Source organism: Mobula birostris, chromosome 5 (genome assembly GCF_030028105.1).
Source record: "Mobula birostris isolate sMobBir1 chromosome 5, sMobBir1.hap1, whole genome shotgun sequence".
NCBI lineage: Eukaryota > Metazoa > Chordata > Chondrichthyes > Myliobatiformes > Myliobatidae > Mobula > Mobula birostris.
This window is the reverse complement of record NC_092374.1, coordinates 187,543,543-187,570,093: the sequence shown is the minus strand read 5'-3', so window position 1 is coordinate 187,570,093 and position 26,551 is coordinate 187,543,543. Positions and strand designations below refer to the sequence as shown.

General features: G+C 44.5%; 1 protein-coding gene across 5 annotated transcripts in view; it reads left to right on the top strand.

The window, feature by feature from the left end:
- The window catches only part of LOC140198141 (uncharacterized), a 197,954-nt gene that overhangs the window by 93,128 nt on the left and 78,275 nt on the right, over positions 1 to 26,551 (top strand). For 4 of the 5 annotated variants that reach the window (XM_072259103.1, XM_072259101.1, XM_072259100.1 and 1 more), the window contains exons 6-8: positions 8,994 to 9,095; positions 12,947 to 13,060; positions 25,878 to 25,979. In XM_072259103.1, coding sequence (XP_072115204.1) covers positions 8,994 to 9,095; positions 12,947 to 13,060; positions 25,878 to 25,979 — 318 coding nt within the window. The remainder of the gene's footprint in view (positions 1 to 8,993; positions 9,096 to 12,946; positions 13,061 to 25,877; positions 25,980 to 26,551) is intronic. The other variant, XM_072259102.1, reaches the window with a different exon arrangement.

Genomic DNA, 26,551 nt, shown 5'->3' with positions numbered 1-26,551 from the left:
ACACCTCTGTCTCCCAGAACCAAACAAGATGCAACACCTGCTTTATTACCTCTTCCCTTGCCCCATTCCTGGCACACATATAACCCCTCCAGGTAAAGCAGTGAGTGACTTGTACTTCCAATTCTATGTCCTCAGAGCAGTTTCCTGCACATTGGAGAAACCACTGCAGGTTGTATGACCACTTTGCAGAACACCGAGGGTAACAGTGAGCTTCCGGTTGCCTATCACTTTAGTTTTCTCTCTGATTTCCCGTCTTTAATCTCTTCTCCAGTTCCAGCAAAGCCCATTGAGGAGCAGCATCTCTTATTCCACATTGAGTCCCCAGAGCCGCAATAATGAATTCATCAATTTCAGATAACCAGCCATTCCAGTTTATGTTAGAACTGACCACTTCTGATACAAGATCAGAGTGTCTAACCATAACTACTTTCCACTCTCCACAAATGCAGAAATTGAAATCTAGAATTCTTTTTAATTCCAGATTTCCAGCAACTGCAGTGTATCGTACACCGATGGTTTTTATTTCTCTCTTGTATTTCTCAGGATTTCTCTCACTCCTCTCTGTGACTAGAAACATCAAATCTCTGCACAAATGCTGTTTGTACTGCTGAGTACCTCCAGCATTTACTATGATACACTCAGTGACCACTTTATCAGCTGCCTCCTGTACCTAATAAAGTGGCCACTGATTGTGTGTTCATGGTCTTCTGCTGCTGTAGCCCATCCACTTCAAGGTTCGATATGTTGTCTGCCAAAGATGTCCTGCTGCACACCACTGTTGTAACACGTGGTTAATTGAATTACTGTTACCTTCCTGTCAGTTTGATACAGTCTGGCCATTCTCTGACAAAATATTTTCAACCACAGAACTGTCACTCACTGGATGTTTTATTTTGCTTTTTGGTCCATTCTCTGTAAACTCTAGAGACTGTTGTGCATGACAATCTCAGGAGATCAGCAGTTTCTGATATTCTCAAGCCACCACATGTGGCACCAAGAATCACTCCTCAGTCAAAGTCACCTAGATCACATTTCTGCCCCATTCTGGTGTTTGGTCTGAACAACAATTGAACCTCATGACAATGTTTGAATGCTTTTATGCATTGAGTTACTGCCACATGATTAGCTGATCAGATATTCACATTAATGAACAGGTATACAGGTGTACCTAATAAAGTGGCCACTAAGTGTATTTCAGATTTTCAACATGTGGGGTTTCCAGTCACTATATTGTTTTGGACACATTCAAGGCATTGTGTTCAGCTCCAGTCACCAAGCAACCAGATAGATTTGAATGACCAGACAGTGATGTTACGATGGCTGAGCTGCAGGATTTTGCTTTTATTTAAATACAGAGAGGTGGTGATGGGAGATTTCAAAGTAGGAGGATCAATATCTGAGGAGAAGGAACAATTAACAATGTCAGTTAACATTTGCCCTGGAAGAGAAGTTGGCAGTGAAGAGGATCAATTGAACTAGATGGGCAGGATTAGAATAGGGATGGTACAAAGTACATTTATTATCAAAGTATGCAGAGTGGCATGCAAAAGTTTGGGCACCCCTGGTCAAAATTTCTGTTACTGTTGTGACCAAATTATCAGAAGATTGATGCCGATAAGAGAGATAAGAAAGAGACAAATGGGGGAAACATTCAAAATGCCAATAAGAGAGTGACGAGAGAGATTAACAAAAAGGAGACACGGTTCCGAGTATTGTCAGAGACCGGTTGCTTTGAACCTGAACTGTTTGAAGTTTGATGGACAGGCGATACCCCAGCAGGGGAATAAAAGGAACAAGTTCGCTAAGGCAAAGGACACACCACGACACCACGAGGTAACGAGACCCTGGAAGTACGGTGTGCCCCCACAAGTTGGTGGGAGTTTTGGAGGTTAGATCGCGGGACCAACCATAGATGCACAGGGTGAGAAGGTACGATCAGCGGGAACCTGGTGTGTGTGTCCACCCTTGCCTGGGTGCCGGGTTCACCGCAGGAGAACGTTTGTATCCGGAACGGAGGGGTCACAGTCGGTGACCTCAGAAGACATTAAAAAGGGCTCGCGCCGAAAGCTAACTGCGAGGAATATCAAAGGTCTGTTGAATCGGATTTGAATATCAGCATTCGCTCTCTCTCTCTCTCCCCAACGGCACAACAGTGATTACTGCAAACTGAAACTGAACTGAACTCTGTGTCACTTGAGACTGATCATTTTACCCCTAGACTGCGATAGAGCTTGATTGATCCTATTATCCTAGTTCGGTGTTCATGTGTGTTTATTCATTGCTAACCTGTTGCATTTATATCCTTACTATTAGAGTACTGTGTTACTTATTTCTTTAATAAAACTTTCTTAGTTCCAGTAATCCAGACTCCAACTAAGTGGTCCATTTCTGCTGGTTTGGCAACCCGGTTACGGGGTACGTAACATAAGTGGGGTTCTCGTCCGCGATTTTGAATGCTAGGTTTGGGACTGGGTAAATTGATTGGGTTAAAATTCCTAAAAGAAAGAAAAGGCAAACAGCAGAAATGGAGATTGAGGAATTTCTAAAGGCACCAACCTTGGAGGCATTAGAGGATGCCAGGAAAGCGGAATTGGCAGCTGTGGCCAAATGGCTGAATTCTTTTAAGAGGAAGTCGACAATGAGGAGAGTGGAGATGCACAGAGCTATCATAGAGCATTATGTGTCTAAAGGTGTGTTTCCCCAAGGGGAGCTGGAAGTGATATCTATTGGAAAACCTGGTGGAGACGCAGTACAGGTGCAGCTTGAAAAATTGAGACTCGAGCACGAGTTCCGGGTAAGACAGCTAGAAGACGAAGAGAAACAGAACGACAACGAGAAGAGAGAGAGAGGCAGTTGGAGCGAGAAGAGAGGGACAAACAGTTGGAGCGAGAAGAGAGGCAGTTGGAGAAACAGAGGGAAAGGGAATTTGAGCTGGAGAGGTTAAAGATGATGGCAGCGCAGGGGCCCATGCCGAACCAAGGTGGAGGGTTCAGGGCGACCCAGGAGGTTAGGCTGGTTCCCCCATTTGACGATACCGATGTGGATCGGTACTTTCTCCATTTTGAAAAAGTTACTGTAAGTCAGGGCTGGCCAAGGGATAAGTGGGCTGTTTTGCTTCAGAGTGTACTTAAAGGAAAAGCCCAACAAACTTACTCGGCTTTGTCCGCAGAAGATGCCCAGAGGTATGAGGCGGTGAAAGAGGCCATCCTCAGAATTTATGAGTTGGTCCCGGAGGCATACCGGCAGAGGTTCCGGAATGCAAGGAAGCAGTGGGGCTGCACGTATTTAGAATTTGCCCGTGAGCTGCAGACATATTGTGAGCGTTGGTGCACCTCGAAAGGGATCAATGGGGACTATGACAGACTGCTACAGCTAATCCTGATTGAGCAGTTTAAAGGTTGTGTCCCTGAAGGTATGAGACCTTACCCAGATAAGAAAGAAGCAGACGCTTTAGCCACAACTGCTAAGTTAGCGGATGAGTACACGTTGACACATAAAACGAAGTTTGCCCCAAGTAAAGGCTACCAGAAGGGTAGTCAGGACAGCGGGGAGAGTCCGCCAGAAAAGTCAGAAAGTAAGCCGGGGACTTGTGAGAAGGATAAGATAGACCGGGAGCAGTTTGGTAGGAAGTCTCCTGGGGTCGTATATTATAATTGTGGGAAAGTCGGACACTTTGCATCCAGGTGCTTTGCCCCAAAGAAGGAGACGGGGAATGGAAAAACGGTGGTTCCGACTGGCTGTATTGAGCTGGTAAGCAAACCGCTAGGAGAGAAGAGGTCTGATAAAGTTCAGGAAGGGTGCAAGAGGTTTATCTCGGCCATATTGGTGTTGTTGAAGGAGGGGTTAAACCCAGTTCCAGTACGGATCTGGAGAGACACTGGAGCTTGTCAGTCATTGATATTAAAGAGTGTGTTAGACTTTAGTTCATAGACCAAGACTGGGAAAGTCAGGGTCATGAAGGGCATTGGGAAAGGGACTGCAGCAGTACCTTTGCACCAGATACACCAACAAAGCGGCTTGGTCTCCGGACCGGTCACGATCGGGGTGAGGCCAGAACTACCGATGGAAGACATGGAAGTCTTACTCGGTAATGACCTCGCCGGTGGAGAAGTGTACCCAGCAGTGAGATTGACAAACCAGCCTGCCAGCATTGAGACCCCGCCCATGGACTCACAGGTTTATCCCGTTTGCGCAGTGACTCGGCGTATGTCCAGAAAGGCTGCAGAGGCTGATATAGAGTTAGCTGAGACGTTTCTACCAGCCTTGTACCGGGGGGGTTAGAAGGTGAAAAGAAGAAGCAGAAGGAAAAAGGAGGAAGTGAGGGAGTTGAGGCAGACCTAGCATTAGCAAGGAAAGACTTTATACAGGCACAGGAGTGAGACGAGGAGCTGATGGTTTTGATGGAGACAGCTCTCTCCGAAGCAGAATTAAAAAGGGAGCCAGTGGGCTATTATGTGAAGGAGGGAGTACTAATGAGAAAATGGAGACCCCGTACCGTGCCCGCAGATGAGGAATGGGGAGTTGTACACCAGGTGGTAGTGCCGAAAACTTATAGGGGCGAGATTTTTAACCTGGCCCACAAGATACCCCTCGGTGGACATTTTGCGGGGAGGAAAACAGTCGGAGAAATCATGAAAGAGTTCTACTGGCCACACAGGAGGAAGGATGTTATTGACTATTGTAGACGTGAGTTAACACCGTTAGAGGCTATTAACGTGTTAAAAGCTCATCACGATCAGAAAACAGATCTAGCTAGTGATATCATGAAAATTAATGAGGCTAGGGTGCCACCTGATAAGGGGAGGACCCATTTTGAAAAGATAAGTGTGGTGCTGACCAGATGGGAGAACTCCATTGTGTTGACCAACTTTGCTGATGAGTTCTCTCACTTAATCCCCGAACAAAGCGACCCGCTAAGAGAGCTAATTAAACGGCATGCACACGTATGTCCGAATGTCTCGAGGCGATGCAAAGAGCCGGGACATGGGATTGTTGTCACATCAGGTCAGCCTAGTGAGCAACACCCCTATAGGATGATTAATTCAGTGACAAAAGTTCTAAAGAACGCAGAAGCGTATATTGGCGATGTAGTGGTCTGGAGTGACACGTGGGAGGAGCACATTGTGGCAGTAGAGGAGTTGTTTAAAAAGCTATTTGAAGCCAGCCTGACAGTAAACCTCACAAAAAGTGAGTTCGGCCACGCGATGGTCACTTATCTGGGATTTGTGGTAGGACAGGGGCAGCTGGCTCCGATGCAAGCTAAGGTGCGGGCTATCTCTGAAGTCCCCACCCCGACAGACAAGAGAGCCCTGAGAAGGTTCTTGGAGATGGTGGGGTACTATCGGAAGTTTTGCAAAAAAAAACTTTGCGGATATTACCCACCCTCTTACTAAGCCCTTGCCAAAGAATGCTAAGTTGTTGTGGGGCGACCCTTGTTATCTGTGTCCGGGACGAAAACCACCGAGAAGTTACACTGATCACAACTCATTAGTGTTTTTGGCCACGATGAAAGATAAAACCAAAAGATTGCTAAGTTGGAGCTTGGTGCTTCAGGAATTTGATATTAAAATAACACATATAAAAGGAATGGAAAATGTGATTGCTGACTGTCTGTCAAGGTGTTGACAACTTAAAGTTCTCTGTATTAGCCAAATAGCTGATGAACATGTATATTTGTGTGTGTCTAATACTGTATTCATGCCTATAATTTTTACCCCGGTAAAAATCCTTTGAAGGGTAGGGGTGTGACCAAGTTATCAGAAGATTGATGCCGATAAGAGAGAGAAGAAAGAGACAAATGGGGGAAACATTCAAAATGCTAATAAGAGAGAGATGAGAGAGATTAACGAAAAGAGACACAGTTCCGAGTATTGTTAGAGACCGGTTGCTTTGAACCTGAACTGTTTGAAGTTTGATGGACAGGTGATACCCCAGCAGGGGGATAAAAGGAGCAGGTTCGCTAAGGCAAGGGACACCACGACACCACGAGATAACGAGACCCTGGAAGTGCGGTGTGCCCCCACAAGTTGGTGGGAGTTTCGAGGTCTGATCGCGGGACCAACCATAGATGCACAGGGTGAGAAGGTACGATCGGCGGGAACCTGGTGTGTGTGTCCACCCTTGCCTGGGTGCCAGGTTCACCGCAGAAGAACGATTGTATCCGGAACAGAGGGGTCACAGTCGGTGACCTCAGAAGATATTAAAAAGGGCTCGCGCCGAAAGCTAACCGAGGAATATCAAAGGTCTGTTGAATCGGATTTGAATATCAGCATTCGCTATCTCTCTCTCTCTCTCCCCAATGGCACAACAGCGATTACTGCGAACAGAACTAAACTGAACTGAACTCTACGTCATTTGAGACTGATCATTTTACCCCTAGACTGTGATAGAGCTTGATTGATCCTATTATCTTAGTTCTGTGTACATGTGTGTTTATTCATTGCTAATCTGTTGCATTGATATCCTTACTATTAGAGTATTGTGTTGCTTATTTCTTTAATAAAACTTTCTTGGTTCCAGTAATCCAGACTCCAACTAAGTGGTCCATTTCTGCTGGTTTGGCAACCCGGTTAAGGGGTACGTAACACCGTGAATAGCTAAGCGAGTAAAAGATGATCTGATTTCCAAAAGGCATAAAGTTAAAGATGACATGTTTCTTTAATATTTTAAGGAAGATTACTTTTTTATTTTCATCTTTTACAGTTTCAAAATAACAAAAAAGGAAAAGGGCCCAAAGCAAATGTTTGGGCACCCTACATGGTCAGTACTTACTAACAACCACTTTGGCAAGTATCACAGTTTGTAAACACTTTCTTTAACCCATTAAGAGTCTTCCAATTCTTGTTTGGGGGATTTTCACCTATTCTTCCTTGCAAAAGGCTTCTAGTTCTGTGAGATTCTTGGGCTGTCTTGCATGCACTGCTCTTTTGAGGTCTATCCACAGATTTTCGATGATGTTTAGGTCCGGGGACTGTGAGGGCCATGGAAAAACCTTCAGCTTGCGCCTCTTGAGGTAGTCCACTGTGGATTTTGATTGTGTGTTTAGGATCATTATCCTGTTGTAGAAGCCATCCTCTTTTTATCTTCAGCTTTTTTACAGATGGTGTGATGTTTGCTTCCAGAATTTGCTGGTATTTAATTGAATTCATTCTACCCTCTACCAGTGAAATGTTCCCTGTGCCACTGGCTGCAACACAAGCCCAATACATGATCCATCCACCCCTGTGCTTAACAGTTGGAGAGGGGTTCTTTTTGCGAAATTCTGCACCCTTTTTTCTCCAAACATACCTTTGCTCATTGTGGCCAAAACGTTCTATTTTAACTTCATCAGTCCACAGGACTTGTTTCCAAAATGCATCAAGCTTGTTTACATGTTCCTTTGCAAACTTCTGACGCTGAATTTTGTGGTGAGGACACAGGAAAGGTTTTCTTCTGATGACTCTTCCATGAAGGTCATATTTGTGCAGGTGTCGCTGTACAGTAGAACAGTGCACCACCACTCCAGAGTCTGCTAAATCTTCCTGAAGGTCTTTTGCAGTCAAACGGGGGTTTTGACTTGCCTTTCTAGCAATCTACGAGCGGTTCTCTCAGGAAGTTTCATTGTCTTCCAGACCTCAGCTTGACCTCCACCATTCCTGTTAACTGCCATTTCTTAATTACATTACCAACTGAGGAAACGGCTACCTGAAAACGCTTTGCTATCTTCTTATAACCTTCTCCTGCTTTGTGGGCATCATTTATTTTAATTTTCAGAGTGCTGGGCAGCTGCTTAGAGGAGCCCGTGGCTGCTGATTTTTGGGACAAGGTTTGAGGAGTCAGTGTATTTATAAAGCTTTGAAGTTTGCATCACCAGGCCTTTCGTAATGTTGACTGTGAACAAGCCATAGCCTTAACAAGCTAATTAAGGTCATAGTCATACTTTATCGATTCTGAGGGAAATTGATTTTCGTTACAGTTGCCCCAACCAACTTTGGGTCTGAGACCTTGGTAAAAGTTATCTGAGAGTGCAAATCTCTTGAAGTTTCCAAACATTTGCATGGTGCTCCTCTCATTTTTCTCACTCTAAAATTGTACAAGACAAAAATAATACACTAATCTTGTTTAAAATGTTGAAAAGAACGTTTCATCTTTAATTTCATGACTTTTGGAGATCAGTTCATCTTCTACTCACTTAATTATCCACACTAACAGAAATTTTGACCGGGGTGCCCAAACGTTTGCATGCCACTGTATACTATATGCAACATTGAGTTCTGTCTCCTTACAGGCAGCCACAAAACAAAGAAACACAATAGAACCCATTAAAAAGAAGACTGTCAAACACCCGATGTGTAGAAAAAAAAGCAAACAATAAAATTAAACAGAGAATATTCAGAACTGAATTTGATGAAAGTGAATCCACAGACACGAAGCCTGACACAGACACACGGTGGCTTTGTAGATAAACTGAAATTAGAACTGAGATGGGACAGAATCCAGTGAGAGGGAGATGCAATTTCAACACCAGGGCAACAGGAACATTTGGCAACATTGATCCAGTGGGCAAAGAGATGGGAGGGAACCACAGAGACAGGTGGACAGTCTCAGTCACACCCATCGATGGGCATCTAACATGTTGTTGGAAGCAAAATTACAGAGACAAGAGCAAATCAGGGATTATTCTTGCACTTCAGGTTAATCTTTGAACAACTAATTTAGTGATGGGGAGGAAGACGGATAATGCTGAATCAGGTGCAGCTGGATCTGATGGTTTAAAACAGTTCTCACCAAGAACATTTACTGTTATATCATCTGCATTTGGGGGAGATGAGATGGAGGGTTTGCCATTGGTAACAACTGGGGTGAGAGAGTAACAGTTAAAGTGGGTCAATGGTGGGATTGTGTTTGCTCCCTGGGGAGCTAGCATTGATTGATGTCCAGAATGGCCTCCAGTGTCATAATCAGTCTGCATAGATTGTTAACGGCTTTCATATGCTTTTTTTATTTCTCCACAGGACATCTGGGATACAGATTTTATTTTCTCAGTCTGTCCATCTGTAATACTTTGTCATTTACCGCCATGTACATTATGTTAATTTATTGGTTTGTTGTTGAAGGTACGTGACCAATACTCTTATGATTCACAATTGTTTAATTAAAAAATGTTTACTGTAGTTTCCTTGTACACAAATGTTAAGGAGAACAAAATAATTATTATTCTGGAATGATGCAGCTAAGTAATATTTTAATAATCATTATTATTATTCTTATAATTAATGATTAATTCTTGCCTGGATTGGGGAGCATGCATTATGAGAATAGGTTGAGTGAACTCTGCCTTTTCTCCTTGGAGCGACAGAGGATGAGAGGTGACCTGATAGAGGTGTATAAGATGATGAGAGGCATTGATCGTGTGGATAGTCAGAGGCTTTTTCCCAGGGCTGAAATGGTTGCCACAAGAGGACACAGGTTTAAGGTGCTGGGGAGCAGGTACAGAGGAGATGTCAGGGGTAAGTTTTTTACTCAGAGAGTGGTGACTGCGGGGAATGGGCTGCTGGCAACGGTGGTGGAGGCGGATACGATAGTGTCTTTTAAGAGACTTTTGGATAGATACATGAAGCTTAGAAAAATAGAGGACTATGGGTAAGCCTAGTAATTTCTAAGGTAGGGACATGTTTGGCACAACTTTGTGGGCTGAAGGGCCTGTATTGTGCTGTAGGTTTTCTATGTTTCTGTGTTTCTAATAACATTCTCTTCAGAACTCATGGTATTGAGGTGAAGACAGATCAACCCTAATCCCGAGGGGCTGCCGATGTGCTGGATTTGATTGAGGTTTAAATGTGTTTATACAATGATATCACAGTGTCAGCACACAGAGACCAGTAGTTTATTGCCTCTGGGTAAGTTTCTTGGAGTTTCTACCCAGTTCCCATCATGAGAGATTCTAGTGGGATGCTCAATATCACCCTCTCAGGACAAGCTGAGGGGAGTAACTACAGGACCCACATCCCCCAAACCAGTGTGAGGGAAGTGTTGCATTTTCAGAAGTCTGGTCTTGGCCATTTAAACAAGTGATGGGGACTTCAGACGGTGTTACTGAGGCTACATTTACTCACTGAGAGGAGACCATGGCAGGTAGTCAGGAGCATCTCCAAGTTCCAGTCTAATGACACTGCAGTTTCCCGACAGGAGGATGTTGCACAGGGAATGACATCACCAGTGTTGTGGATGTGGAAACCCCATTAGGGTGTGAGGATGACCACTGTACACAGCACACTATTGAATTTCTGTGGAGGGCATTTCCACTCTGGAAAAAGTAAATCCCAACTGTAAAACACTGAGTCAAAACGGTGCTTTGTAAGGGAATTTCTGTGGTAACGTTTCTCAGTCCCAACGTGTGGAAATAGCTTCCACCTACCATTAATACCTTGAAAACTCCAATTACACCTGAGTAAACTGCAGGGAATGCAGTCCTAGTCTGTGTAATCTCTCATAATTTAACACTCCAGTACAGCTCTGCCTTTGGATGAGACATGAAACCAAGCAACCATTTATGTTCCCTGGGAGAATGTAACAGATCACCTGGTGCTATTTCCTAAAGAGAAACAAAGTTCTCACCAGTATCCAAGAAGATAATTCTCCCAACCAGCATCACTAAAGCAGATTTAGCTTGGTTGTCAGAGGCAGAGGTGGCAGTGGCTGACAAATAGTGTACTGCAGTGATTGGTGCTCGTTCCCCTGTTGTTTGTCATTCACGTTAACGATTTGGACAAAAATGTAGGTGACACGATCAGTAAATCCATGGACAACAGCACAATTGGTGCGATAGTGGACAGTGAAGAAAGTTGTCTCTGTGTGCAACAAGACCAAGATCATCTGTGTCAGTGGGCGTAGGAATGGCAGATGGTAATTAGCTTAGGACAAGTACATAGTTCCCTGGAAGTGGTGACACAAACAGACAGGATTGTAAAGAAGGTGAACGGTGTGCTTGCCTTCATCGGTAGGGCATTGAGTACAAGGTTGGGACGTCACGTTACAACTGTACTATCTTTAGTCAGGCCACACCTGGAGTATTCTGTTCCAATCTTGCAGACGTAAATAAATACTACATAAATAAATGTAATCATAAATGAATATTACATAATCAGAATTAGGTTTATTAGCACCAGCATGTGTCGTGAAAATTGTTAACTTATCAGCGGCAGTTCAATGCAATACATAATAATAATAAATAAATAAATAACTAAATCAATTATAGTATATGTATATTCAATGGATTAAAAATCGTGTAAAAAAACAGAAATATTATATGTTAAAAAAGTGAGGTCGTGTTCAAAGGCTCACACACAACACGCTGGAGGAACTCAGCAGGTCGGGCAGCATCCGTGGAAAAGATCGGTCGATGTTTCAGGCTGGAACCCCTCGCGGCCCGAAACGTCGACCGATCTTTTCCAGGGATGCTGCCCGACCTGCTGAGTTCCTCCAGCATGTTGTGTGTGTTGCTTTGACCCCAACATCTGCAGATTATTTTGTGTTCAAAGGCTCAGTGTCCATTTAGGAATCAGATGGAGGAGGGGAAGAAGCTGTTCATGAATTGCTGAGTGTGTGCCTTTGGGCATCTGTACCTCCTACCTGACGGTAACAGTGAGAAAAGGGCATGCCCTGGGTGCTGGAGGTCCTTAATAATGGATACTGCCTTTCTGAGCCACTGCTCCTTGAAGATGTCCTGGGTACTTTGTAGGCTGGTACCCAGGATGGAGCCGACTAAACTTACAACCCTCTGCAACACACATCAAAGTTGCTGGTGAACGCAGCAGGCCAGGCAGCATCTCTAGGAACAGGTACAGTCGACGTTTCAGGCCGAGACCCTTCGTCAGGACTCGGCCTGAAACCCTTTGTCAGGTCTCGGCCTGAAACGTCGGCTGTACCTCTTCCTAGAGATGCTGCCTGACCTGCTGCGTTCACCAGCAACTTTGATGTGTGTTGCTTGAATTTCCAGCATCTGCAGAATTCCTGTTGTTTACAACCCTCTGCAGCTTCTTTCGGTCCTGTGCAGTAGCCTATCCCCACCCCTCATACCAGACAGTGATGCAGCCTGTCAGAATGTGATTAGACTAGAAAGAGTGCAGAAAAGATTCACCAAGATGGTGGGCATAGTTAAAGTAGATTTTCACTGTGGCTCCCATTCACAGAATTTGTCTGAATTGTTCAATCAATACATCAGTGAATAGATATGCAGAGTCAAAGCAGCTGTCAGAAACACTCCTGTTTCCTTCCTCTGTTCACCATCTGACGTTCCAACACAAACATCTGGAGTGATGGAGCTGGTGACAGTGACTGACATGTCTGACTGTTCGATGAATGCCATGTACAGCTTTTTCTTCTCTGATGGACTGTTGACCACATCATGAAATGAGGGAAATTAGGTTGCAATCACGTAGAATGCAGCCAGTGAGGAATTTCCACCAGTGAAGAACTGGCATCAAGCTCCAGTTATGAACAGCAGATTCTATGGAAACTGGTCAGAATTGGAATGAAAATTTCAGCAACTTTCTGTGAAATTTATGGGCTTCTCCATGATCAACTGTTGTGGATGTTGGGAGAATGAAACTATGGACCTTAATGAACTCCTTAAGGTCTGGCCATTGGAACCAGAAGGAGCAGCCAGTGCAGAAATTGGCAGCAGGTGACGTGTAAAGACTGGGCTGGAGACCCACGTGGAAAATAGAGTGGGCACTGTAAATTATTCATTCTTGCCTGGCATTGCAGTTCAGTGTCTTGTTAATCTATACAGGGTCTGCTGGTGCAGGTCTGGGTCACACATTTGCACACTGGGTGGGAATTGGCATGTTCCCTTCTCTGGGACATCAGTGTTAGAGTTTGGTTCTTGCAACCACTGGAAGTGTTCATTGACATTTCTCTGGAGCTTTGTTACATGTTTGCTGATTTGATTTACTTTTAATTGCAGGCCTTTCACCGCTGGACTTTGTAGTGATTACTGTGATGATCATAGGATTGCAGCTTTCTTCATTTTATATCACAGCACTTCCATATGTGACCAAGATCATGGAATTACTGAAGGGTATCTTTCATTGTTTAATACACACTTGGATATAAATTTGCAAGCAAGTGAAATGTGACATATTTTCAAAAAGAAAAAGATATCAAATTAAATCTTGTCTGAATTATCAACACCCTGTCCCAACTCTTCCAGTCCTCTACAATTGGTTGACGTTGTATTGTTCATTCCAGTTATGAGCTGATGTGTTGCAGTAACACAGAATGCCTGGAGATATTTGGGAATTGTCTCTGAACTGACTCCGGAGGGTCTTTAATAGAAGGGACCCTGAGAGGAGCTGACTCAATCCATTTGTGTTTCACATTGTGTTGAACTTCAGTGTAACACAAAATCAGTTTGGAGCTGAGGACCGAGGGAAAGTTTCCCCCATGATCCTGATAGTGGCAAGGTTGGGAAGGGGTAGGATTGTCTCCCTTGTGTCTCTCCTGGATACTTACAACAACATTTTCATTCAACAGCAGCTTTCAGCTCTGTGGCTTTTACCCCCAAATTCCTTTCCAGCTTATAAAACATCAAAATATTGTTATTCCTTCCTCATGTCCTCATTCAGGAACTTCCTGGCCAAGTCCACTTCAGAAATAAACTTTCAACACAGATTATAGTTCAAGAATAGTAGCAAAACCTCCAGCTCCTGGCATTAATATAATGAAAAGTACTGTGAAGCTTCAGAGGGAAATTGCAAAATAATATGTCAGCAAGCCACAGGGAACAATAATGATGCAGGTGACCCTGGACTGAACATCGAATTAGGTTTGAAAGGAGGAGCACAAGCGCAGAGTTTCAGACAGGGAAACTCAGAGTTTGGTCTTTGTGGTAAATCAAAGCACACACACCAGTGGTGGAGTGATGAAGATCAGGAGTTCACAGGAGGAGTGTTAGAGAAGTGAAGAAATTTCAAATGTATCTGGACTAAACTGTTGTAGAACTGGGTCAGGGAATGTGAGATATGAAGATTTAGCAGGTTCTGAGAGCACAGGTGAGATTTTAATCATTAGGCACAATAACAGGACACCTAAAACACACATCCCTGAATCAGCAAACATCAACATGGTTTAGTGAGAGGGAGATCATGCTTGATCTATTTATTGGCCTCTTTTTACAGTGATAATGTGCTGTGGGTAAAGGTGGATCTGCTGTGTTTAGATTTCCAGTGAACATTTACTGTGTCATATCAAAGGTTATTGTGGAGAATGTAAAACAGGAAGAAGACAGTCGGTATAAATGGATCTTTTCTGGTTGTCTGGATGTAAAAATGGATGCTGCTGTGTTTGGTTCTGTAAACAGAGATTTTCGTAATTTTCTGTAATGTTCTTGCTGTGGGAGATGAAGGTACCAATGATATGGTGGTTAAATTTGACACCAGCATAAGGAGGAATGTAAATTGTGATAAGAACATGTGGAGGGTCCAAAGGGATAGAGTGATGACAATGGGCAAATCATTGACAAATGGAGTGTAAGGTGGCAGAATGTGGAATTGTTCATTTTGTCAGGGAAAACGAAGGAGTGTATTATTGAAATGGGGAGAGGCTGCAGATGCAGAGGGAGCTGGTTCACTGGGTATCATTAGTAACTGTCTCAATTTCAGCTTCAGCAAGTAATTAGAGAAGGTAACAGAATGTCACATGTATTGTAGAGTGAACTGACTGTACAAGAGATAAAGTTATCTTCAGTTAAATAGGACACGTTCACATTCAAGTTTATTGTCATCTGACTGTACATAATACAACCAAACAAAACAAATATTCCTCCAGACCACGGTGCACCCACAAAACACACATCACTGACAGTGCAGAACACAAAATATTACCACACATACATTAATAAAACACAATTCAGAGTGCATGTAGTGTGCAGCACAGGTAGACAGTAAACAGCTTGCTGAGTGTGAGCAGTTTCAAGTTGCTGGGTGTCAGCATCTCTGAGGATCTGTCCTGGACCAGCATCTTGATACAATTACAAAGAAAGCACGACAGCGGCTATATTTCCTGAGGAATTTGAGGACAACTGGTATGTCACCAAAGACACTCACAACTTTCTACCGATACACTGTGAAGAGCTTCCTAACAGGTTGCTTCACCGTCTGGTGTGAGGGGTCAGTGTACAGGATCGGAATAAGCTGCAGAAAGTTGTAAACTCAGTCAGCTCCATCATGGGCACCTGCCTCCCCAGCATCCAGGAAATCTTTTAAAGGATGCCTCAAAAAGACGGCATTGACCATTAAGGCCCCCCATCACCCAGGATATGCCCTCTTCTCATTAAGATTGAGGAGGAGGTAGAAGATCTGAAGACACTTGACGTGAAGTTTCAAACCAAACTTGAATCAACGATGGGATCCTCGAGAGCTGTGGCAGGTTTTGAATGCTATCAGCTCCCATAAAGTTAAATCAAGTGATATGGGAGACAGCAGAGCTTCACTTCCAGATGAGCTCAGTGTTTTCTATGTTCATGTTAACTATCAGAACATGGAGGAACCATCGAAAACTCCCACATCCCCCGTTGATCTGAAATGGGGGTTGTCTTCAGGAGGGTGAATCCAGGGAAAGCATCTGGACCAGACTAGGTAACTGGCTACGTACTAAAATGTTGATCAACTGGCTGGTGTGTTCACTGAGATCTTTAACCTCTTGTGTCAGCAGTGTGTGGTACCACCTGCATCAAGCAGGCTTCATTTATATTGGTGCTCAAGAAGAGCGTGGTGACCTGCTTCAATGTCTATCACCCAGTTGCACTGAGGTACATTGACAGTGATGACGTGTTTTGAGATGTTGGTGATGAAACATATCAGCTCCTGCCTGAGAGGTTTCTTGGATCCTCTCCAATTTGCCTTCCGGAGCAACAGGTCTACAGCAGATGTCGTCTCATTGGCTCCTCACTTAATCCTGGAACATCTGAACAACAAAAATGCATATATCAGGATGTTCGTTATTATCTACAGCTCAGCATTCAATGCCATCGTCCCCTCAAATCTAATCAATAAGCTACAAGACCTTGGCCTCAATACCACCCTGTGCAATTGGATCCTGAATTTCCTCACTTGGAAATCCCAGTCAGTTCGGATTGGCAACAACATCTGCTCCATGATCTCCATCAGCACAGGTGTACCACAGGGCTGTGAGCTTAGACCCTGCTCTACCTGCTTTACACTGATGACTGTGTGGCTGAGCACAGTTCCAATGCCACATTCAGGTTTGCTGACAACACCACTGTCACAGGCTAAGCCTGATTTATACTTCTGCGTCACCGTGTTGCCGTAAGTACTGCATCGCTGTAAATCCTACGCAAAGCCGATGCGGAAACCTACGCGAGATCCTGCATTGCTGCAATGCGTACCTCTCCCAAAATGTAACCGCGCGTCGCAGCAACGCAGAACGCAACAACTGTGATTGGTCTGCTTGGTAGCATCGCATTTCATTCTCCGCTGCGATAGCTTCCCATTCGGTGACTGAAGGGCAGGGAAGGAACTCTGGCTGTAATGCTTTCCATAAAGCTTTACAGGCCTCCGAAATTATGGAGGACGTATTTCGCTTTTACGAAAAAAGACGCTCGCTTCTTGTTTACCCCGAGAAAGACTACCATGACCATGAAGCCTTGTGCAGGCAGGTGTGTGCGCATGCGTGACGTGCCCAAAGTGCAGAGCGATGCAGACACACCAACGCACAAGTATAAATGCTCACAATGTGCGTAAGCCACTTGCGTAGGTTATGGTGTCCAGTTGACGCGGAAGTATAAATCAGGCTTAAATCAAAGTGTTGATGAATCAGCATACAGGAGGGAGACTGAAAATCTGGCTGAGTGGTGTCATGACAACAACCTCTCACTCAATGTCAGAAAGACCAAGGAATTGATGACAGACTTCAGGAGAAGGAACCAGAGGTCCATGAGCCAGTCCTCATCAGAGGATCAGAGGTGGAGAGGGTCAGCAGTTTTAAACTCCTGGGTGCTACTATTTCAGAGGATCTGTCCTGGGTCCAGCATGTAAATGCAATTCTGAAGGAAGCCTGGCAGCGCCTGTCCCATTTCCTCAGCAGTTGGCAGGGATTCAGAATGACATCTGAAACTTTGACAAACTTCTAATTCTAACTTCGACACTTCTATAGATGTGCAGTGGAGAGTATATTGATTGGCTGCATCATAGCCTGGTATGGAAATACTAATGACTTTGAATGGAAAACCCGACACAAAGTAACAGATTCATCATGGGTAAGCCCTCTGAACCTTTGAGCACATCTACATGAAACACTGTCGTAGGAAAGCAGCATCCATCATCAGGGATTCCCACCAACCAGGTCATGCTCCCTTCTCACTGTGGCCATCAGGTAGAAGGTACAAGAGCCTCAGGACTCACACCACCAGGTTCAAAAACAGTTACTACCCCTCAACCATCAGGCTCTGGAACAACAGAGGACAACTACACTGTGCTTGTCCCATCCTTGAAATGTTCCCACAATCAATGATCTCACTTTCAAGGACTCCATCTCATTACCTCATGTACTTGTTGGTGGCATTCGTTAGTCTCGTGAGACCATGGATCTGCGCCTGGAAAGTCTTGCTTCAGACTGTGTTAGAGCAGCGTCTGTTGTGTCTGTAGAGGCCCACACGAGAGTAACAGTCTCGGCTGCATCGACTACACTTGAAGGTGCTGTCCTCCAGTGTTGTCTTGGCGCTGTTTTTCCGACGAGTGCGCTTTTCTTCAGCAGCAAGCCTCAGCTTCTCTTCTCCTCTTTTTAGACCTCTGCGTAGTTCCAGCCTCCAGTGCGCGATCACTTGCGATGTCCTCCCACCTCTCGACGTTCATTTTCAGTGACTTCATGTCTCTCTTGCAAACCTCTTTGAAACGAAGATGGGGCCGCCCTTGTGCTCTCTTGCCGGAGGCCAGTTCCCCGTACAGCACGTCTTTCGGGATCCTCCTGTCTGACATGCAGTGTACGTGGCCCAGCCAACGCAGACGGCGTTGTTGGAACAGGGTGAAGAGGCTGGGTATCTGGGCGTGGGCCAGGACCTCACTGTTGGTGACTCGGTCAGTCCACGTGATGTCCAGGATGTGTCACAGGCTATGAAGGTGGAAGGCATTGAGACGCCGCTGTTGTCTGTAGTAGAGGCTCCAGGTCTCGCTGCCGTAAAGCAGTGTGCTGAGGACGCAGGCCCTGCAGACTGCAACTTTGGTGTGCGTCGTCAGCTTTCTGTTCTCCCAGAGTCTCTTTGTCAACCTGGCGAATGTTGAGGCTGCTCGTCCAATCAGTCTGTTGATCTCAGTGTCTAGGGAGAGGCTGTCCGTGATGGTGGAGCCAAGGTATGTAACTCGTGAACTATCTCCAGCTCGTAGTTTTTGATGGTAATGACAGTGGGGTGCTCAACGCCTTGACCCAACACGTTGGTTTTCTTCAGGCTGATGGTCAAGCTGAAGTCCTGGCAGGCTTTTGACAAGCTGTCCATGAGGCGTTGCAGTTGCTCTTCAGAGTGTGTTGCCAGTGCCGCATCGTCTTGTTATTTATTTGCATTTGTGCAGTTGTTGTCTTCTGCACTCTGGTTGATCTTTCATTGATCCTGTTATAGTTACTATTCTAGAGAATTGCAGGGCAGCACACAAGAAAATGAATCTCAGGGTTGTATATGGTGATATTTATGTACTTTGATAATAAAATTGACTTTGAACTGTTACGTACCCCGAAATGGGTTAAAGAACCAGCAGAAATGGAACACACCTGGAGTCTGGTATTGCTGTTAATAAATGCTATTTTATTAGTAACTACGTAATATAAAACCAGATAAGTCAAACAGGTTAGCAAAGTTCATGCATATATAAGTGTGGAAACATAAAAACAAAGCTTCTTCAAGCTTAGGAGGTAATGGATACAGTCTCACGATGCTAGGTAAATGAAGTCAGTTCAGTTCATGTTATTGAGTTGAGTTGTGTTGGAGAGAGAGAGGTGTTTTGGTTGTCCAAGTATGCTGATGCTATATCTTCCCGTTGTCCTCCGAAATCTTCGAAGTCACCGAATATGACCACATCAAAGGGAACCGTCTTCAGTGGTAAAGCTATCTACCCAGGCGAGGGTTGGACACACTGATAACCTACCACCGGTCACCCCTTTACACACTGCGAGAGCCACTGATCGATTCTCCCGATCGATCCACAAAAACCCACCCTTCTGTGGGCACAACAAAGCTCATTCAGTGTCCTCTGTGCATCTGCAAGAAAGCCAGCTGACCTTGTATTTATTCAAGCATGCTTGACACCAGCTGTCCATCAGATAACACCGCCCTCTGCCACCATGGCAACTCACGAGCTGTTCAGTCTCACTCTCACTCTCACTCTCTCACTCTGTGTCACTCTCTGTCTCTCTCTTGTCCAATAATGAATCATTTATGATATCGTCACGGAACTTTGAATAATCGACACTCTGTCAAGACCCTTAGGATCTTCATGTAGAACAGTACAACACAGGAACCGGCCCTGAGGCAGAGTGTCTGTGCTGAACATGATACCAAATCAAACTCATCCCTTCTGCCTGAACATGATCCATATCCCTCCATTCCCTGCAGATTCTTCTGCCTGTCAGAATATCTTTTAAATGCCTCCCCATCCCTAGCAGCCCACTCCAGACACTTGGCACTCTGTAAAATAATTTGCTCTGCACATCTCCTTTAAAATTTACCTATTGACCTTCAAGCTACAGCCTCTAGTTTTTGACATTTCCACCCTGGGAAAAAGACCGACTGTCTACCCTATCTACTTCTCTCATAATTTTATAAGCTTCTGTCAGGTTTCCCCCTACAGCCTCTGACACTCGCAGTTTACCCAACTCTCTTTGTAGCTCATACCCTCTAATCCAGACAGCATCGTGGTAAACCTTTTCTGCACCCTCTCCAAAACCTCCACATCCTTCCTACAACTGGGCAAACAAAACTGCACACAATATCTGTACAATGTCTGCAACTCTGCCAAATGTTCTCTTTTATCATCAGAAAAGCTACCATCTAAATTTGGATCCAAGTCATTTCTGCATTACAAACAACAGAGGTCCCAGCACAGATACTCCACCCAGAATAACAACCACGCTGAAGAGCGTGGCCTCACTCTTCCCATGGTTGACACTGGTCCCCAATGCCAAGTCAGACTGGTTGCAGAAGCTTATCAATCTGTAATGAGAATCGTGAATCCCTCTGATCTGTCTGCTGCATCCGGCGTGTCTGGAGAAAGCCACGTTTCGATAAAGCATACAATTGAGCAGACTCTCAGCTGCCTCCGATGCAGCAGTCTTGCCCTCAGATCCACGATTTTGTTCTCCAGCGATGGCACATTTGCCAACAGGATGCCAGATCGAGGAGGCCTCACCCCCCTGTGTTTCAGCCTGGCTTGGATCCCCTCTCCTGCCTCACTTTCGGTCATTGCGATGAGCCTTAAAGGCCCCACACCTGACTGGTCCGGGACTGTGTAAGTGTTATTAATGTTCCTGCCTCAACCACGATATACAGGTTGAATAACCCTTCTCTGAAACGCTCGGGGCCAGCAGTGCTTCAGATTTTGGAATATATAATGAGATGGTTTAGTATCGCCATCATTTCAAACTCTGAGTTTATGTGCTACCAGTAAAGAGACTTTGTCTTGCACTTGTTCATCACACATCTGTACCTCACAGTAAAAATGTATTTGTATTTTTTTTAGGTTTTAAGGTATAAAACAATCAGCATTGTAAACTTGTTTTGGTGTTAGATTTTCATCAACGACGATCTTTGCAAACTTATCACTGAATTTCTCTGGTCAGAAGATGCTTTATCACTGGGATAGTCAGCTTGGCTTTGTGCGTGATAGTCCATTTCTAACCAATATTTTAGAGTTTCTTGAGGAAATTACCGGAAGAATTGATGAAGGCGAGACAGCGGATGTTGTCTACATGGACTTTAGCAAGGCATTTGACATGCTCTCGCTTGGGAGTTTGATCAGAAAGGTTCAGACACGTGGCTTTCGGGATGAGATGGTAAATTGATTAGACATTGGCTTTGTGGGAGAAGCCAAACAGTGGTTCCCTCTCTGACTGGAGGACTGTGACTAGTGGAGTGTCACAGGATCAACACTGGGTCCATTGTTTCTCATCAATATCACTGATCAGGATGATAATGTGGTTAACTGGATCAGTAAATATGCAGATGACACCAGGATTAGGAGTGCATGGTAGGGCACTGAGGAGTGTGGTAGAACAAAGGGATCTGGGAATACAGGTCCGTAATCCAAGGAAAGTGGTGTCATGGGTAGATAGGGTCATAAAGAAAGCTTTTGGCACATTGGCCTTCATAAATCAATGTATTGAGTACAAGAGATGCTTAGGTTGAAGTTGTCTAAAACTTTGGTAAGGTCTAATTTGGAGTACTATGTGCAGTTTTGGTCACCTACCTACAGGAAAGATATGAGTAATTTTGAAAGAGTACTTTTTATTGTATTAATGCCAGGAGCTGGAGGATTCTTGAACTATAATCTGTGTTGAAAATTTATTTCCGCAGGGATCGGGGCGGGGTCTGTTGTTGTTTGTCATCTATGTCAACAACCTGGTTGATAATGTGATTCACTGGATCAGTAAGTTTGCGGCTGACACCGAGCGTGGGGGTGTCGTGGACAGTGAGGAAGGCTATCATTGCTTGCAGGGGGATCTGGACCAGCTGGAAAAATGGGCTGAAAAATGGCAGATGGAATTTAATGCAGACAAGTGCTGGGTGATGCACTTTGGGAGGACCAACCTGGGCAGGTCTTACACAGAGAATGGTCGGGCACTGAGGAGTGTGGAAAAACAAAGGGCTCTGGGAATACAGGTCCAAAATTTATTGAAAGAGGTGTCACAGTAAGAGAGGGTCATAAAGAAACCTTTTGGCACATTGGTCCTCTTAAATCAATGTATTGAGTACAGGAGTGGGTTATTATGTTGAAGTTGTATACAAAATTGGTGAGGCCCAATTTGGAGTACTGTGTGCAGTTTTGGTCACCTGCCAACAGGAAAGATGTAAATAAGGTTGAAAGAGTGCAGAGAAAATTTGCAAGGATGTTGGAGGACCTGAGTTATAAGGAAAGATTGAATAAGTTAGGACTTTATTCCTTGCAATGTCTCAGTCTGGGGGGAGATTTGACAGAGGTATACAAAATAATGGTGGGTATAGATAGGGTAAATACAAGTGGGTTCTTTCCACTGAGGCTGGGTGGATCGACAAATAGAAGTCATGGGTTAAGTTTCAAAGATCAAAGTTTCAAAGTGCATTTATTATCAAAAAATGTATCAATTATACAAGGTTGAGATTTGTTTGCTTACAGGCAGTCACAAAGCAAGGAACTCGAAAGAACCCGATTGAAGAAAATGAGACCAACTCCCCAGTGCCCACAGAGAAAGAGAAAAAGAAACACCAAAACAAATCATATAAACAAGAGAAGCGAGCAACAACAACAGCATTCCCAACCAAATTGAGTCTTTAGATCCAAATCCCTGGAACAGCCCAAGCCTCAGTATTCACTTCACCATTTTAGCAGGGTAAATAGCTGCAAAGTTCACAGACACGAAGCACAGCAACTGGGGGCCGTCTCACAGCCTTAGCGTCGCGGAGAGAGAAACCCCCAGACTTTCTGAGCCGGTGTTTAAATTCAAAGTACATTTTATTGTCAAAGTATGTATACATTATACAACCTTGAGATTCATCTCCTAACAGGCAGCCATGAAACAAAGAAACACAAACACTAACCCCATATATCTGAAAAAATCTGTCTAACACCCAATGAGCAGAGAATAAAAAAAAACACATGGCCATAAGAAAGCAAAAGAATAAATTAACCCACAAAAAGGTCTTTGAATCTCTGACCCTCAGTGGTTGAAGTTGTTGGAACCTCACACTAGAACCCAGGCCCTGTCGCCGGTGAGTCACTACGGGCCGAGATTTAGCTGCCGAAGGAGCTGTTCCCGACCTCTCCAAATCGGTTCGGTGCCCAGAGTGATCCACCGTCGTCCAACTCTCGACATCCTGCCTTTCCAGTCTATATGGGCCGGCATTTGGATGGTCCAAACAGCGGATTGTACCTCATATTAGGAGCCTTCAAAACACCACCCAGTGATTCAATTCAGACCCGGATTCGCTGCTGAAGGAGCCGTTCTCAACCTCTTGAATTTGGCTCAGTGCTTAGAGCGATCCATCTTCATACCCGGTTAGTTGGACGGGCATCGGAACTCCTCTGTCCCGTCTTCTCCCCTCCGAATCGTTCACTCCAACCAACACGGCTCCAACTCCAAGTGCGTTGATTTTACAGCGCACCAGCAGGGCACGTCCCGTGAATTCGCTTTGCCTTCGCTCGCCTCTTCATTGCTTGTGGTGGTAGTTTACCACAATTTCTTTAAAATAAAGTGTTATTAATAATGGTTTTAATTGAATTCCTTTGCTTTCAAACTAGCAGTGAGCTGTCTCATGCCTTTGGTAGTGCCATCTTTAACTGGAAAGGTGGAAAGTTTAAGGTGAAAGTTTAAGGGGAAACTTCTTTATTCGGAGAGTTGTGAGAGTCTGTATCGAAGTGCCAGCACAAGTGGTGCATGCGAGCTCAATTTCAATGTTTAAAGGAAGTTTGGATTGGTACATGGATGGTAGGGGTATGAGGGTTATGGTCCAGGTGCAGGTCAATGGGAGTAGGCAGTTTAAATGTTTTGGCAGAGACTAGATGGGCCAAAGGGCCTGTTTCTATGCTGTACTTTTCTATGAGTCTATAGATCCTGGCAACATCCTTACGCAAGTCTCCTGTGCACACTTTCCAGCTGATGGCATCTCTCCTGTAGGAGGGTGACCAAAACTGCTTCACTACTGTAACAGGACCAGGAACCCAGACATTCAAACATCAAATTTCCCACTGACTTAGGAGATGCCAATAAGGATTTGTGAATAGGAAAGGTCGACTGGTGATTGAGGAACTCAATTACAATGACAGTAGGAATCTTGATGTAGGGTGGGGGTGGTTAGTGGTTGGTCTATGAGAAGGGTAATGTTGGCGGTTAATAGATGGAAGATCAGTCCTGTCAAATTTGTTAACATTCAGTGCTGGAAGGGAAATTGGTAATGAATGAAAGGTATGCTTCTTGGGTAAGTTTAATGTGGGGAGGTAGTGGGATAAAATCTAGACTGAGATAAAATTCCATGATGGACAACAAGGACAAAGAGGAAGGAGAGAGGCTGATGAATAGTCTGACATACAAGTCTCCATGGAGACAGGAGACTGATGAATAGTCTGACCCACGAGTCTCCATGGAGACAGGAGACTGATGAATAGTCTGACCCACAAGTCTCCATGGAGACAGGAGACTGATGAATAGTCAGACCCACAGGTCTCATTGGAGACAGAAGACTGATGAAACTGGGATCAGGAACAGAAAACAAGTTGCTGGAGGAACTCGGTGGGTCAGCAGCATCTGTGAAGGTCAAGGGGTTGCACACACAAAATGGTCCTGTTGAAGGGTTTCGGCTGGAAACATTGACTCTACTTTTTTCTGCCTGGCCTGCTGAGTTCCTCCAGCATTTTGTGTGTATTCCTCGGATTTCCAGCATCTGCAGATTTTCTCTTGTTTGAGGTTAAGGGGGTTGTCAACATTTCAGGTTGGGACCTAATGCAACTTGTTTTATTTTTACACAAGTATTCACTGTTCGGTTCATATTGTTGAAAAACATCAAGGTGATGACCTGGGTGATAATTTTGGATTCTAGTTCATCTTTAAACAGTCCAGTAGTCAAGAGCTGAATCTTTTTGTGATTAGTTAAACCAGTTTATCAGATAGGGTGTTCAGGCCTGTTAATCTTGAGTGTATAGTGATGGAAGTTGTGCCAATGGGCAGTGTCTCAGGTGAATGAGTTATAGTTACAATGGGGGAAAGGGATTTGGTGATATGAAGAGGGTTTGAATCAACACCTCAGTAACTCCTGCGATGTGGACGATAAGTTTGGGAATGTGAAAGAGCATTTGTGAGGAAATAGAGAGAAATTCTTTTTCAGTAATGTGGGGTCTGAAGAGGGTGGGAATTTAGATGGAGGATGCAAAATAAGAAACCAGCTCTTCCACCGCCCCCATTGTTGAGAGCAATTAGAAATGAACAAGAAACACTACAAGAGAGGTGGCCTTGGATCTTGTGCACTGCTCACCACTGGATGTCCTGGACAACCTCTCCCCTTATCTGTATTAAATATCCCAGCGTTTGGACAGTTCAGCCTGTACCCTTGAGCTGTTTAGTTTCAATGTTGGAATAAGCCACTGCCTGATGCTGTGAGCAGCTGTTCCAGTCCTCGGCATCAGAACAGGATTCACAGTCAAACAGTGTAACCTCAGTGTTACAGCTGGGATTAGTTTTTGTTAACACTGGCAACTTGATGTCAATCTCAGCCCTTGAGATCATGAGGGAATACAGCAGAGAATATCCACAGTGGGCTGTTGCCTTATCTGCTGGATATGTCCAGAGGGAAGCTGCAGTGTATCTGTTTCCACATGCACAGTCAGTGGTTGAGGGTTTATCTAAGTTATCAAATGTAAAACAAATCCTGGTAGCAGCCACAAACTGTGTTTTGTGTCTCTCTGAGCTCCCCATTTGCTGCAGTGGTGAGTGAACTCCTGAACCTCCTTCAGTCCAAAGCTCTGACATCTGATCCATTTCAGAGTTGTTTGGATTGTTGATGTTTAGGACATGCAATATCATCACCAATCGAAACAACCCTGAGCCAAGCTCTGTTACCTGGGACATTTGTCCATTGATGCATGTGTTAAATCATTCATATTGTTTGGTTATCAAATGTTGTAAATTTCTTTTTATTTTTGAAAAAGGTTCTCAGATGATCACAACTTGGTGGAAGTTGAAAGCCTTCTGTGATACTGTCCTCATCAATTGTTTCGTCATTGCCTGGATCGTCAGCGCTACGATTTTTGGTATGTGGTGAAATAAACTTGTATGAAAATGATGAAGTCATTGTTCTGCAGGGCGGTTGGAATGCATTGAGTATCTCAGTCAGTACATTGTAAGATGCTTTATCAGGACCACCAGCAGCTGCAGTCCTCAGCCCCACAACTGGGTGCAGGGAAACCTGCTGGAGGGTCAGACAGTAATGGCCAAACATCAACAGTTCAGAACCACCAGAAACACAGCACAGGTCAGTTGAACACATACAGGTCAGATAAATCACTGGAGAGCACATAGGTAAACCGGACTGAGTGATGGAACTTGGGTGATTCAGTGACTTTCCAGTAAAATTGTTGGACAGCCGCACAACCAATTGTTGTGGGTGCCAGGAGAATCAAACCATGGACCATGTACGATGGCCGGCCACAGTGTAGTGCACTACTCAAGGTGTGACCATTGGAACACCAGAAGATGCAGCCAGTGCAGAATATTGACAGCAAGTGACCAGGATAGATTAGACTGCAGAGAATAATTCTGGTCCGGAATAACAGGTCAGCATGTTGTTATCCCACATCGGAGGCCATGCAGAGTCAGTTGGTTC